Source organism: Vigna angularis, chromosome 2, assembly GCF_016808095.1.
Source record: "Vigna angularis cultivar LongXiaoDou No.4 chromosome 2, ASM1680809v1, whole genome shotgun sequence".
NCBI classification, from domain to species: domain Eukaryota; kingdom Viridiplantae; phylum Streptophyta; class Magnoliopsida; order Fabales; family Fabaceae; genus Vigna; species Vigna angularis.
The window spans coordinates 45,837,301-45,853,422 of record NC_068971.1 but is presented as its reverse complement, the minus strand read 5'-3'; the positions used below and the strand labels follow the sequence as shown (position 1 = coordinate 45,853,422).

The window sequence follows — 16,122 nt, the reverse complement described above, 5'->3', positions numbered from 1 at the left end:
TCTCTCTAAACTCTTGTGCCCTAAAGCTTTCTCTGCCTTCTCTCTAGATTTCCAACTCTCTGAACCGTGAGAATTTGAGATAGACACTACCCAAGCGTTCGCGACATAGAGAGCCTCATTTCTACCGAACGTTTTCTCCGTTCCGACCGGTAAGTCGTTTTTCCCTTTTTCATTCGCTGTCTTTGAGCCTAGGGCATGCAACATTACTGGTTGCATGTCACCAGTGAAGTTTCCTTTTCATACTCTCTGTCAAATCAAGCTCTAAGAGTTGTTGATGTCACCACTTGGGTGGTTTATAGGGTGTGGTGGAATTTTCGTGGTGTGAGACACCATAAAGGAGTGTTCCTGTGAGCTTGGTAGTTCAACTCTGAGGTAAGGGAAGCTAGTTATTTTTGGTTGAAATTAATTTATGAGATATATGCATGTTGAATCCTGAATTGGTGGGTTGATTTAAATTGTTATGTACCTGTTGAGTATAAATTGGCTTGTGTTATGATGCTGGAAAATTGTGCATGTAAAAATGTATTGGTGGTAAGTTGTTATGATGGAATTGATTGCTGAAATATAGATGGGTTTAGTGAAGATAAAAGGAATGGAGTTTTCTGCATATTTAACATATCAGTACGGGTACTGTAAGAACTTTTGTTTGAGAAATATAAAAAAAAGGAAGAAAAGGGTTTCGTGAGAATTAAAGTGATGTATAGCCTTTGGGTAATTGGAGTCTAGGACACATAGTACAGTTTGCAGGATTTTATGAGAGTACGTTGTTGGTAGGATAGAGGAACCTTAAAAACCTGAGTTGGCACATCCCTGATCATAGAGCAGCCCTGGCCTGGTCCAGTCAGTTGTGACTAGTCATATGTGCTGGCGTCGAAGGTGAGTTTGATGCGTTCAGACATCTGGGTCATCTCCGGTGACCAATTGGGGTAAAGAAAGATCTCTACTAGGATGAAAATAAAGGCCCTTTTGGAGGAAGTGAGGTAGTGAATTTGAGAGTTAGGGGTTCTGGGTATAATTGGGCTATTGGGGCAGTTTTAGCAAGTGGATTGTGACTTGTTTGAGTCACCAAATTGGTCAGAATAGGTACAAAGTGTTAGAATTGGGTTTGGGGTCCTCTAGTTATTGAGTTAGATGTTTTGGAGTAGAAATTGAGTTGGTTTAGTACATCTAATTCCTATCCAAATGACCAATGCAATATTTTACTTTCATCTATAAACATGTTTCATATCAATATTAGTGTTACAGATTTTAGTTTGTTCATTTGGATATGTCTAAGATGCACCAAAACCAGAAAAATCACGTTGCTGTCAAAAACTGATAAGAATAATCGATTATCTCACTTGATAATCGATTATTTTAGTCAGAGCGTTGTATCCTCTTCAAAGCTCTCGCAAATAATCGATTATCACATATGATAATCGATTATTGTCGTTGGAAAATCACCCAGGACAGTTTTGAGTGGTTTTCGGGGTTCCGGATATCATTTTTGGACGTTCTTTAGGTCGTTCTGGGGGGTTTTGACCCTTTCGGAGCCATTGGTGAGGGTCTCCAAGCTGTTTGAATTACTTAAGTATTGATAATTAAAAGTCCTAAAGAAATTTGTGTTAATAAGTGATGGTTTTGTGAAAGTATGTAATGTATGAGTTGTTTTAATGACATGGTTGATGTTGTTTGACTGTCAGGATGTATGTATGTCTATATAACTGATTTGGGTGGCTTGATTTTGCAACATGATTGAGGGTATGTTGTATTGTGGGTGAATTATAGTTTGGAAGTATGAATGAAACAAAGTTGTGATTGGCGTAAGTATAACAATATGGTTTATGGACGTAATTCCATGGATCTCAAAGGGAGGTCACATGGTGGTGCCCTATGTTATGGACGTAATTCCATGGATCTCAAAGGGAGGTCACATGGTGGTGCCCTATGTTATGGACGTAATTCCATGGATCTCAAAGAGAGGTTACATGGTGGTGCCCTATGTTATTGGACGTAATTCCATGATCTTCAAGGAGAAGATTCATGGTGGTGCCCTGAATGTTTAGAATTATTTGCATGGTAGCTCAGTCTTGGGGGTTTTCCTGACGCTCCAATGGTCTTTCATTCTCAAGTAGAGAGGATTGATCCATGTGGTGAGGAGTAGCAGGAGGTCCTAGTCTTGGGTGCTTCCAGTATGACCCAAGGTGAGTGATAACGGACTAACCTCGTGAGTGTGGTAGGGTGAAATCCATTGGCAATGGCTTTGCGAAGCAGTAGAGGCCACCATGAGTGCATAACCCGCCATAGCTCGGCAATCATTCTAGTCTGGACGAGTCGGTTTATAATACAACAAGTCTTGTAATGTCATTTACCATGTTTTGAGTGAACTATGCATGCTGTGTGTGTGACTGTATAACATGATTTTTGTATATCTAGCTCACCCTTCTTCTTGTGTTTGTCTGTTGTTTGTGTCGTGTTTCTGTTGCAATGATCATCCACTTGGATTTGAGCAGAGGTGGATGAGGTACCCCTGGAGCAGGCCTTTGATGGTGATGATGCTGCAGCTTAGTTTGTTTAGGATTTCTTAGTTAAGTTATTCTATCTTGAAATACTCTCATGGGTGTTTAAAGTTTTAAATTATAGCCATTTTTGGGATGACTGTAATTATTAAGACTTAGCTGCAAGTTTGACTCCTAACTGTTCTCCTATATTAGAATTGTAGACTACCATAATATATATTTGTTATATTTTTGGGATGTTACAGAAATAATCAATTCAAATTTAATAGATGAAACATTTACAAAATAATGACATTTTGAGCACTTCCCTTAATTTTAAAAAAGAAAAAAAATTAATACAGATTTTTTTATAATATTTTGATACATCACACATCATTTTTACCAGTTTATTATTTATTTGTTATTATATCAATATATTTTGAATCCAATAAAAATAACACATGTTATGTCAAAATATTATAAAAAAAATCTATGTTACCGTATCATTACCTTTTTAAAAGTCTCTAAAATAAAATCTAAGGAAAAACAAAGTACATTCTTATTCATTAAATATTGCCTCACTGGAAACTTTATTAGGAAAAATAATTGAGAAAAAAAAATCACGGTTAAGGAAATAGAAATTTAATATCATTTGAGAACTTGATTAGACAAACTTTAATATCACGACCATTGCAACATCCAATTATTTTACAGTAGCAGTAAATTCTGAAATCTAACAACGGTAGCAATGAACTAAACTGCAAGGCAAATTCAGATATAGACACCACGAGGAACAACTAAATCAACTAAATGGTTAACAAAACACAATCAACAAATATTCGACTAAGGCTAAAAAGGTAAAATAAAATTTACACTGAACTAGTTCTTAAACAAATTGAAAGAAAAAAAAATTGTATATAAAGACGTAAATAGCCATCGCTAAATTTTAAGATTGCGAGAAGTACACATTGCAATGGAAGTAATTAATTATAAGTTGGATATAAAAAATCACAAGCTCTAACCAAATACTATAGAGTATACTAGGATTCTCGGAGGAAGGAAATCAAAATCACATACAATCTAAAATACTAACAAGTGAACAACTACAGTCAGTAACTTTGTTTTACAATTGAGCAATAATATGCTAATAGAGACTTTTTGACAATATTTTAGTATAGCATACGTGTAAAATTTTTTATTAGATTTAGAATATATTAATACAGTAATAAATAAATGACAATGTTATATCAAAATGTTGTAAAATAATTAGTGTAAAACTATGTGTTTTAGTAGTGGGTTTACATCAAGCTTTTATGGTTTAATGTTTCGGTAGATCACTATTTTCGTCCAGGATCTCAAATAGGTCTCTTTCTTTTTTGACGTCTCAATTGAGTATTTATTTTGTGAAAATTTCATCAATTACACCCTTACCGTTAAATTGGACTTAACAGCGTTGATGTAGACTTGACGTGGCACAGTGAACTGACTTTTTTATTGTTGTGGCTGAATGATGTGGATTTGAGTTATTTTAAAATTAAATTATTTGACTTTTTATTTTTTTTTCTCTGCCCTCATATGTTTCTCTCTCTTCTCTCTCATTCACCATCTCTCTTCTCTCTCAATCATCAGAAACTGAAAAAAGAAAATAATTATTTCATCTCTAAAAAGAATTACGACAAAAAATATGGTAAAACTGGAAAGATTCTATTAGATTTCGATCTCCATTTTTTCTTTCCAAAAATTCCTCTTCACCATCATCGTTCCAACTCCCCTCCAACATCAGACACAACCAATCTTCATCTTCATCATCACAACTTCATATTCCATTTTCCATTTCTCCTCTATTATTCTCCATGGGCATCAATCATCGTTGTCTTTTTCATCATGATTTTTCATAAACACAAACAGATACTCCCCTATAGTTCTAATTTTCTTCTCTTCCTATTCATTAATTCCAATCCAATATTAATGGTTTTACTATGATTGATCATATTTATTGTTCATATTTTCCTTCCTCACCCTTAACAGCCCCTTCATCACCCAAACATTTCTTTTCAATGCTAGAAAACCCATCCCCATTCACAACAACCCCACCGCACCCCTCCTCACTTCTCAAACCCCCAACATCTTTCCCAACCTCCTTCGCTTGCTCTGAACCTCGAATCGTGCTCCCACTTTCTTGCATAGGAGATAAACTCGGTGCCATGTCGTTGCTTTCATCCGTGCCCATTTGAAAAATATCAATTTTTTCTCGAAAAAAATCAATCTATTCTGAAAAAAAGAACACCAAAAAACATGTTAATATGATCAAAGAGTAAAATCATACAGAGGACAAACATAAGAGTGCCAATGGCCAGTGACCACTTCCAATCGCCGCCGAAATGGCAGTGGTGCTGTAGAGGGGAAAAATGTCGGTGACCTGGAGGAGGACTAGCGTGGTCGTGGTTGAAGCCCCGAGCGGCGCGGTGTTGTCTTCGGTGGAGGCTACGCGTGGATCCCGATTTGGGGCTTCTTAGAAGAAAAATGGAATGGTGTTGCCTGCAACGGGCTCGACGCAATAATGGACACAGCCGATGGAAGCTGGTGCGGTTGCCGAGGTGATTCAACCGGTAGTGCTTCAGGTGAAGGGTGTGGCTCGCATATTGGGAGAAGGAGAAAGGGGCATGCGTGCTTGATGAGGAAGCAAAAGGCAACACGAGAAGAGAATGTCGCATGAGGCTTATCTGGCTGCGAGCTAGTGACAAATCAAGGGAAAACTATGAGCAATTTTTTTAGTTGTAGACACCAGTTTCAATCCAATTTCAATCTATTTCGTTTCCAAACCCTAATTGCAAGTCATGTTTACGGTTGTTCTTGAGGTATAGTTGAAATCGAAAATTGCTTAAGTACTAATCAAATAAACTTTTTATTAAGAACTTATTTCAGAAGAAAATAAAAAGTCAAATAATTTAAACTTTCATTAACTGAAGATGGATGGAGAGAAGAGAGAAAATAAAATAATTTTAAAATAATTTAAACTTTCAAATAATTTTAAAATAACCCAAATCCACATCATTCAGCCACACCACTTAAAAAGATAGTCCATTGTGTCACGTCAAGTATACATTAACGCTGTTAGGTCTAATTTAACGGTAAGGGTCTAATTGATGCAACTTTCACAAAATAAGAACTCAATTAAGACGCCGAAAAAAAGGAGACTCATTTGAGATTCTAGACGAAAATAGGGACTTACCGAAACATTAACCTTTTTTTATCTCAATTAGGTTCCTATTTTTGAAAAATTGAAACAATAAGTTTATTTCGTTAATATAACACTAACACTCTTTTTTTTAAACTATTTTTTTATACTTAAAAAAAATGGTTAAATGACAAAGTGACATTGTGCCACATGGCAAAGACACTGTGACATGAGAGTTACAATATCACGTATCATTGTAATGTCACATGTCATTGCGCTGTCTTAATTTGGTCTCTAGATTTTTATTTTGTCTCAATTCAACATAATTTTTTTAATTAAACAATTTTATTCCTTCTTAAATTAAAATTAAATTAAATTTGTATATAAATATTATACAAATATTTTTATTAAAATTTATACTCAACCTTCTAATGCTTTAAGTAAGATTAATGCAACTTTTTTTTTCATATATTTATTTAGTCATAAAATTTATTTCAAAAATATAATTTAACAAAGTTGAAAAATATACTTAATTGCAAAAGCAACTTTTTTTTCTCCATTATCTTCGTTTTAATCATTTAAAAAATAAGATTACAAAATAACCAGTTCAAAAATCGGTTGTCTGATAACCGAATTTCGAGTACCAGCTCGACTGTTGTTAAACACATGGAAACTTTGAATTCGGCTACCTAAAACCCGAGTTCCCACCTTTTCTCAATAATAAAAAAATGTATAAACCGACCTCTGAAATCAGTTCGCTGAGAATCCAGTTTCCTATAATTTTGTCATATAATAAAATTAAATTTTGGAAAAATATATTTTAGTTTTATATCTTAAAATTATAGTATTTAAATAATATAGATTTATTAATAATACAAAGTATTTACATCGTATAATTTTTTTTTCATGTAATAGTTCTATCTTATAAAAAAATTGTCAATAAAAAATTATATTTATCATTGTTATATTAAATTATCATATAAATATTATTATTGTTGAATATTTTTTACATTTTTTATTATGTAAAAATTAAACTAATATTATTTAATAAAATTTAACTTATATACTTGTAACTTCATAAAATATTTTAAATCAGAGTTAAAGTATTTTTTATTCTCTAAATTTAAATGTAAAATTATAATTAATTTTTGTATAAAATTTAGATATATTTTAATTTTCTAATTTTAAAAATGAATAAATATAGTTTTTTCAATAAAATTATGTTTTTTCTTTTAGGTGGTAAAGTATCTTTTTAGACTAATATTTAAACTAAAAAGGTCTGAAAGAATATAAACAACTTAAAAATATAAAAGTGAAACACCATACCGTTCATGTAGCCGCTGCTAGTGGTTGAAAACACCACCGTCCTTTACATATGCTGCTTAACTGCTAATAACGTTTGACTATATTGTATCAATAATAAATTTACGTATGAATAGTAGCGTCAAATATAAATTTTGATAAGCTATTTCTTAGTATGCCATAAAACATTTTTTTAATATTTGGATCCGCTAATAAAGTAATTTATTTTGTAGTGCTAGTTAACTCAAATTTAGTTTTTACATATTAATATGAAAATTGCTTATCATAGTATTCATTAGTTGAATTACTTAACGTAGGAAGTAAAGTTCTTTATAGAGTAAATTATATTATTCATATTTTTCTTGAAAGGTCCATATTTGTATTATTCTAATAAATTGTATTGAATGAATGTTGATTTTTTTTACCGCATTTAAGGAGTATTGGTTTAAAGAATTTAAACATTCCAGGTCTTTTTGTTAGAAACTCACGACAACTCTCATAAATATTAATTCTCTATTATGTCCAAATTTTCCTGTTATGTACGGGTTTCTTACTTTAGAATAGCAAGATTGGATTTTGGTAAAATCACGTTTTAGACAAAAATTAGGCATAATATAAATTATTGTTAATGAAAGTTGTGGTAAGTTTCTAATAAAAAAACGTGGGATTTTAACTTTTTTTAAAATATTGGATTTTGGAAAAATCGCGTTTCTAATATATTTTTTCATAAAGAAAAATAATATTTTTTTCACAATTTAATGAAATTTAGTGCGTGTATTTACTTAATGTGCATTACACGAGTTTCATAAAATAATTACTAATATTTTATCACCAATCTTCTTTTTAAACTGCAAAAATTTTCACGCAACTTATTATTAAACTTTTAAAAATAAGTTTATATTTACAATCTAAAAGTAATTATACTTCATATTTTTAACTATAATCCTTAACGTAAAATAAAAATTTAAAATATCATTCAACTAATATTAATATTTCCGAAATTAATTTTAAACACAGCCATAAGAATAAGTTTATTGAAAGAAACAACTTAATTTTGTTTTGGCACGCTTAACTATAAATTTTAAAAGTTTGGTAAAAAAAAGGTTTCAATTATTGGAGCTTCCATGAAGATCGAAATTTGTGCCCATGTAAATAGAAGTGCAGGTTCAACTAATACAAGTAACACCCTGTGACGTTGAAAGTTAGAAGAGAGTTTTAGCTTTGATTCTAAAGAAGTCTGATGTATATTTTATATATAAAAAAAAACAATTATTTTAACACATGGAAAGTATAAAAGCCATTCTTCACTTTTAAATCATAGATTGATTTGTACTTAGCTTAAGGAAAACAAATAATTTTAATAAAAGTAAACAAATAATTCGAAATCTTTTTATTTTAATCAACTCTTCTCCCATCTATTATTATGCCTGTAATTGTTGGGAATCTGATATTAACAGTAAATTAGTCTTTTCTGTTTTACTGAATTAAATTAAGTTTGGTTAAAGATTATATTTTAGAAATAATTGTGAAAATTTATTTTATTATCGTTAGTATTTATTTTTAAAATATATATATCTCGATGGATTGAGATTTTTATGAACTAAAAGTAATAAAATTAATTTTGTAATATATAAGTTATTTTTTGAGAAATTTCCATTGATGAACAAATTTTTAACTCTCTCTCAATCAATTAGTAGCAATCTAACAGTTGTCTGAAGGACATGGACAAATTGATTTTACAAATGTTTTTGAGTTGCAAAAGCTAACCATACAATATTGACCATTAGTTTCACCTTCCCTTCCCTTTTCAAACTGGTGCTGCTGCTGCTGCTGTTCCTTTGATATTTACTTTGCCACTGACCCTTTTATAGGCATGCCACAGATCGCAGTTGTACTCCACACTGCACCAAGTTAACACCGGAGGCTTTGGGATCTGAACAATGTAAGCCCCTTTTCCAACCACGCTTTATTATACTCTGTTTTCATCTTCTATCTAGTTTTTCCCTTCGTTTTTTTGTCCCTGTTTTCTGAAAATAATCATCGGTCAAAGTCATTAAATGTTCTAACGCTCTCAGCTTCTCAAAACCATTGACTGTTTCTACTCTTACAAAAGTCTAGTTATGTTCTATAAAATTCCTTTTTGGACATCATTGTATACTTTCACTAGGGGTAAAAGTTTGCCAGACAATAAAGTTTATTCAGTACCTGGAAAAAAGAATTTGCATGTATAAAAGGTAATATAATATATTAATAAAAAAACAGTTGCTGATAAAATGCATAATATACAGATATGTCTATATATAGTCTCTCTTTTGTTTAAATGTGATTTGACCTGTTAATTAAGCAGGATTACAAATAAAATGGTGTCACATACATTTTACACATAACATGTTATTAGTATCTTTCTGTTAGAACAATGTGAAATAATACTGTCATTTCGTTTGCCTTCTGCTTCTTGTAGTCATATCAGGAAAGTTGCAAACAGAACTTATTTCAGGGTCTGCTGAATGCACAATGCAATAATACTTAGTTATCTTGTGCTGCATCACTGAATAGTATATGTTTTTTTTGTATATGGTTTCTATCATCACAAGTTTTTAAACAGTCTTAATTTATCAGTAGATATATATGATGTTTGATATAAGGATATTGGATGGCCTGATCAATGGGAGAAACCTCTGATACTATAGAAAACTGTTAGATGTCTCTTTTACTGTCCAAAACCGCCTACCACAGTAGTGTTTCTGATTTTGAATATTTGTTTTTATCCTAATTAACTTTATTGATGCTTTGGATGTGTGTGCAGCCTCACCAAGTTTCTGCTGAGCTAACACCAGTTTCAGTAAGTTCATTGCTTCATCTAGTTGCAAAGGTTACACGTTATTTTACAATTCATTTTGTTTCCCATCTTGAGCTAACTCTGAGCGAAAAATGGAACAGTTTCTGACTTGCACATGCTAATCTAATTAACTGTAGAATTGCATTTTTCATGGATTCCGTTGAAGTCAACTTCAGCATTCAAAGCCACACAGAGGCAAAACAAGGCGTTCACACATATGCTGCTCAGTGGCCAATTTCCTCTCTGGCATGGTCGATGCGTCGTGACAAAAGCCCTCGCCTTGCCATTGGCAGTTACTTGGAAGATTACACCAACAAGGTCGAGCTTGTCCACTTCAACAACGACACCTTCAATTTCACCACCGATCCTCGTCTGGTGTTTGACCACCCTTATGCACCCACAAACATCATGTTCTTTCCCTCCGAGGATGACACCAATCCAGACCTCATTGCCACCTCAGGCGACAACCTCAGATTGTGGGAAATCCACGAAGACCACATTCAACTGAAGTCCCCGCTAATTGGTAACAAAGTCAGCGATCACTCGGCAATTACCTCGTTTGATTGGGCAGTGTTTGACACTCGTCTTATAGCCACTTCTAGTGTGGACACCACATGCACCATCTGGGACATTGAGAGGGAAGTCATGAAGGCACAGCTAGTGGCACACGACAAAGAAGTGTACGACATTTCATGGGGTGGGTTCAATGTGTTTGCTTCCGTGTCAGGAGATGGTTCTGTGAGGGTGTTTGACTTAAGAGACAAGGAGAAATCTACCATAATTTATGAAAATCCTGTGCAGGATTGTCCCTTACTGCGATTAGAATGGAACAAAAGTGATCCAAGATTTATGGCGACAGTGGGATTGGACAGCAACAAGGTGGTGATATTGGATATCAGGCTTCCGACCACACCGTTTATGGAGTTGAGTAAACATCGAACATGTGTTAATGCGATGTCATGGTCCCCAGATTTTGGACGACATTTGTGTTCTGTTGGCGATGATGCAAGGGCCTTCATCTGGGACGTTATGGACTCAAGGTTTCCATCAAGGAATGGTTGTGAAGTGGAGCCAGTGATGTGGTACGGATCTCCGGCTGAAATCAATCAGGTCCGTTGGTCCCCAATGCAGGTCGATTGGATTGCGCTTGCTTTCTTCAACAACTTACAACTACTCAAAGTGTAGTTTTTGTTTCTTTTATGTGTTGAGTGAAACCTATAATAATGCTACAAAAAGCAAAGTTCTGCTTTTTGAACATCAATTTTTAGACATTTTGCATTCATTTGAGATGAAGGTGTTAAAGGTGAAATTTTTGACAAACAGGTGGGGGGAGTTAAGGTGGTTTTAACAAGATTGTAACAGTCTTGTACTTGAAAAGTAATTATCGCGATAAAATTGCCTTTCATATTGATTTACTCCAAATAAAGAATTTTCTTAAATGAAAAACTAAAATGTAATATTGTGCTTACTTTTTTATATTATATTAAATAAAAATTTCACTTTTTCAATTATATATATTTAAATATAAGAGCAACTGTATACTAATATGATAATTACCTCAAAACCTTACAGAAAAATACTTTTGACAAATTAGCAATATAAGTTTTTTATGCGTAATAAATTCTAGTTAGAAATTTTAAAAACAACTTTTATATTCAAAGAAATATCTATCTATTTGATATAAAATTTAATTAAAAATCTAGTTTTTTATATATGCAAATATTATATGTTTTAAATAATCATTTATTTGGTGAAATAAGCATACTAAATCCTAATTCTACTATTATAAATAATAAATAAGAAGTGATGAGATGGTGAAGATATATTTTGTTGAATTTTTAGCCAGCAGTATTTGTTTTTGTGATATAGTACATGTTAATATATTGGAATAACTGGAAAGTCCAATAGCATTGATTAAAATTAAGGCGAGAAAGAGTGGGTCAAAATTCGGAGCAAGTCCCACATCAGCTCTGCACTTTCTTCCGTCGGAGAAAATCTCTGTTCTGTGAATTGCAATCGGAGAGAGCTGAGGACCCTTTTCGAGCATGGCAATGACAATACATGGTAACTGGTCTCTATTGCAACTTTCTTCTCTCTGGAATTCTCTTTATTACTCTAATTAGGTCGCAATTACTTTCGCTTCCACTACCCATTGTTGCAACAAATATTGCCACAACAAACGGATAAAACTAGACCTGTTCACAATTTGCTTAGGGTTATGAATGGTAAATTTCGATGGCAATTCGTTTATTGGGTTTTCTATGATTCTGGTGGGAGTGGGGGTTAGGGCATACCAAGACAGTATCTTCACAAAGAGGAACGATGGTTAATGAAAGTTTTCAAAGAGCACAGAATTCAACATAAAATTTTAACAGTACAGGGGCCAGGCTGTAATTAAATTGGGAATTTATGCTTGGATGTTTGCTTATAAAAATCACCGATTGATAAATTTTCCTTTGCAATATTGAGTTCAATTCTAAAGAAGTAAGAATGCAAAACACAGGCTGAAGAGTAGCTTGGATGGTAAGATTAGAGGTCCAAATTAGTCACCTGCGTGTGTTTGTGTCGCCATCACCCTCAAGGGAATTGGCTTCTCCAAACTGAGGGGGGTGCTTTCTTAGAGGATATGAGAAACTATAAAAAGTTTGTTAAAATCTCATTTTTTTGGGTAACAGTTAAGTTAGAAAAGCTAAATCCTACTAACGGTATATTTATTTTCATTCCATTTATTCTTTTGGGGATTATATCCTGCTGTGGGAAGTGGCCAAATTCATGTAGCACTTTTCCAACTAAGGATTGTATTTTCTTGCCTTTTTATGTTCCTTCTTCTTTTATTTTTTTATTTCTCAATTTATATTTTAAATTATGTTACTGACTCTTTCCTGCATCTGATGCGAATAAATGGGTGTTCTGGGACTGTTATCGTCTTTTCAGTGTAAGTGTAAACTAAGCTCTCTTGATTTTGTACCATGATGATAGATTATATTGCAAACTAAGATTAAATTTATTTTACCTACACTTGCAGCCTTGCTGGGTTGGCTTTTATGTTTTCAGCTAGCATTTTGCTTCAGATTCTGGTATGTTTTTCACAACGAGACTGATTGTGTGCTTATTCTGAAATCAATAATCTCTTCTTTTATCCTTTCACAATTATGTTTCTACCAACTTTGGTTTGATCAATTTTGAGGTCTTTAATTTGTTTTTTGATTATTCTATGTTTGGTTTTGATTGTTACATATTGCTTTTCATGACTACATTCTGAAAAAAAGAAGATTGGTGTCCGAGTGGATGCATTGGAATGTAAGGAAATACATACTGGTGAGGTCCATAATCTATGGGCCAAATTTAGGTTAAACATGAAAAGAAAGATGATGAGTTCAAATAGATTTTTTTATGATGTGATTGATACACGATCTGATTGAAATGAGTCATCTTATCTGTTGAGAGGGAAAGTGTTAAATGTATTACCATTTACTTTCTATTTGCTGTGGCAGGCATGTGCAATATATAACAATTGGTGGCCCATGTTATCAGGTTAGTTAGAGTCTTTTAAACTGGAAATGTCTTGTATATTTGTTTAAGAAATTAATGGTGAGAACATTGCTCCTGCAGCTCTGATGTATGTGCTTGTACCTATGCCTTGCTTATTCTTTGGAGGTGGATCCACTCAATTTCTAATGAGCCGTGATGGTGGGGGGTAGGTATCTGTTGCCATTTAGAGCTCAGAAAAGCTGTCTGATTTATGTAGAAACAATTTCCATGCGATTGGCTTTTGGGTTACTGGTATTCTATTGTAGAGCTGTATGCAATGCAATTGGTGCTGCTCTTGTTTATAAAACCTTTATTCAACTCAATATGAATGCTTGGACAGTTATATCTACATATTATTTATTTCAACGGTAAATGTAACACCCGCTACTGTGTTGCAGTTGGATAGATGCTGCAAAATTTTTGACTGGAGCATCAGCCGTTGGGAGCATAGCCATTCCTATAATCCTCAAGCATGCACATATGATTGAGACAGGCGCGATGCTCATTGAGCTTGTATCGTTCTTCATATTTATATGCACTGTTTTATGTTTCCACCAAGCCAACCTTGATGATGATTGGTAAATAGAACATTCCACAATGCTTTGACATCCTGCTAGTCATTAGGGTTTGTAACCATATAAGGGAAACCAGATAGTGAGACTTACCACAAACCTTGGAAAAGAAATGTATGTTCAAACCTCTGTAGAGCTCTGCCGCAAATTTCGTTTTTGTCACTTTGTATTCTTGATATAATAAGTTATTTGTGATAATTTTTGTTTGTGGAGAACACATGACATTTGACTTTGTTGGTTTATTTATTGTTCATAGGGTGGTGTATATCTTTCATGTAAAACAACATTCTGTTAACACTATATATATGCTTTTTCTCGCCCATGCTCTTGAGACATGCAGATAAACCTATCTTTTTGGTGACATGATTCCATTTTATTGTGATTTGTTATCCTATATAGGAATGTTTCATGATTTCTGATAAATTAGGCTGAGTGAAACATTTAAATTAAACCAATCAAATATGAAGGGGAATCACGGGTACATAAGGAAATGCTGTGTTTGGGTGTGGTAAGAGATAATAAGGATGCGTTCACTTTTAAAGATGAATTTGAAGAAGAGTGAGTAGATGAATATGAGTGGATTTGAGAGTGATGGTTCTTTTAAGGGATTCGGAGATGATTGAAAATAAATTTGAAAATAAAGTTTGAAAAAATTTAAGATATTTAATTATGTGATAGATTTAAAAAAATGTTTTAATAAGTAGAAAATGAAGATTATCAAATTGTAAAGATGATACTTATAAATTATCAATGTTTTGAAAATTCATTTGAAATATTAAAATTTTAAAAAAATAATAAATAAATAATAGAATACCCCAATCCCCAAACAAGCACACAATATCCACCACCTCCAAATCAAGTACCAATTCAGGCACACAATATCTTCTCTTCGAGATCTAGTACCACAAGCAAAGTGTGCTTATAAGTTTAGAAAAATAATAACAACAAATTTTAAGCAAAAAAGTATTGTTATCTCACCAACACAAATAAACAATCATTAACACATACATCATTGACACAATCACAAGCAAATACAATGCAAATGAAACAATGTTATCATGAATCACCAGGAAAACTCTAACACTTACAAAGACTACCACATATCAAACAAAACCAAATGAAAAACAACTTCACCTATAAGAACCATTAATGACCTCCACCAGTTAAGAACCATTTGCTCTTACATATTCCAAACACTTGGAATCAGTTCCCTATATGTTAGAATCAATTACACCTTGCTGGAATTGATTCCATTTTTCATCTTGCTGCATGGTGGAATCGATTCCACCTTAAAAGGGATAAGTTCCCATCCTTCATCTTCAACCACAAGCTTTGGTTAATTTTCATCGTCACCCATGAAAGTTGTGAATGATAAAATATTAACAACTCGATAATACACATAAGCTTGATAACATACCTCACAACTCAGTACTGAAAACAAAACTATGAACCCATGAACCATGCAAACACACAAATAACTCACCTAAAAGAGCTTAGAACACCATTATCTCCATCATAACAAAAGAAAATGAACTCAACTTTTCTATGTCTCAAAATTTATATACTCACCAACTACTTATGCCAACTAACTTCGCCATTAAATGCATATTTAATGATAAAAGAAAATCAAAACCAAATTTTGTATGATCACTCATGTCAAATTGTTTGATTCATGGTTTCACGAGAATCTTTGTCTAACTGAAAGAGTAACCAATAATAATAGAGTGAAGAAACAAAACTGAAAATAAAAATATATTTTTATTAAAAATATCCTCAAATTAATGTAGGTGAGGAAAGATTTGAAAATCGCTTCATCCCACAAAATCTCACATCTTTTAGTTTTCAAATATGTAAATACGAATGCAATATCACCTTCAAATTCTTATTCACCAATATTTGTAAACAATATTTCACACCAAAGGAAAAGAGTATAACTATCGCGAGGGTGGCGGTGGCGCAGTTCACAATTTTACAGCTGATTTTATTCTAGAAAGAAATAGTTCTGTTTTCAAGACATGGAAAACGTAGTGCAGGACGAGGACCACTTTGATAGGAACTTTTTACAATATCAATAGAACCATTGTTGTAGGAGAAAGACTTTTTTCTTTCCTACTACATATTTTAAATCTTTCAGACTATAGGTAATTCAGGTAATTCAAGGCTCTTATATAAATGAAAGAAAGTGAATTCAAAATTGCTATTATTAGCAAGTTATTTTTTAAA

At 32.9% G+C, this 16,122-nt stretch overlaps 2 protein-coding genes and 1 long non-coding RNA gene across 7 annotated transcripts; all 3 read left to right on the top strand.

The window, feature by feature from the left end:
• LOC128195624 (uncharacterized) lies at positions 1-2,593 on the top strand. The gene is made up of 3 exons (XR_008247328.1): positions 1-149; positions 300-372; positions 2,493-2,593. It is a non-coding gene; the product is annotated as an uncharacterized LOC128195624 (long non-coding RNA).
• Positions 2,594-8,729: 6,136 nt separating this feature from the next.
• Positions 8,730-11,147, top strand: LOC108328356 (WD repeat-containing protein LWD2). Of its 2 annotated transcripts, none has more exons than XM_017562216.2 (3): positions 8,730-8,899; positions 9,764-9,829; positions 9,934-11,147. In XM_017562216.2, the coding sequence occupies exon 3, from the start codon at positions 9,947-9,949 to the stop codon at positions 10,979-10,981; it is 1,035 nt and encodes a 344-aa protein (XP_017417705.1). In that variant the 5' UTR covers positions 8,730-8,899; positions 9,764-9,829; positions 9,934-9,946; the 3' UTR covers positions 10,982-11,147. The 2 variants fall into 2 exon arrangements, with proteins under 2 accessions (XP_017417705.1, XP_017417704.1); XM_017562215.2 differs by having other exon boundaries at positions 8,732-8,899; positions 9,764-9,799.
• A 547-nt stretch (positions 11,148-11,694) lies between these two features.
• LOC108327798 (vacuolar protein sorting-associated protein 55 homolog) lies at positions 11,695-14,219 on the top strand. 4 transcript variants are annotated; one of them, XM_052873702.1, is made up of 6 exons: positions 11,695-11,862; positions 12,704-12,731; positions 12,822-12,873; positions 13,291-13,330; positions 13,409-13,493; positions 13,726-14,219. In XM_052873702.1, exons 3-6 carry the CDS (start codon positions 12,841-12,843, stop codon positions 13,907-13,909), a joined length of 342 nt encoding a protein of 113 aa, XP_052729662.1. In that variant the 5' UTR covers positions 11,695-11,862; positions 12,704-12,731; positions 12,822-12,840; the 3' UTR covers positions 13,910-14,219. The 4 variants fall into 4 exon arrangements, with proteins under 4 accessions (XP_052729662.1, XP_017416994.1, XP_052729663.1 ...); XM_017561505.2 differs by lacking the exon at positions 12,704-12,731 and having other exon boundaries at positions 11,695-11,860; XM_017561504.2 differs by lacking the exon at positions 11,695-11,862 and having other exon boundaries at positions 11,873-12,731.
• The last annotated feature ends 1,903 nt before the right edge of the window (positions 14,220-16,122 follow it).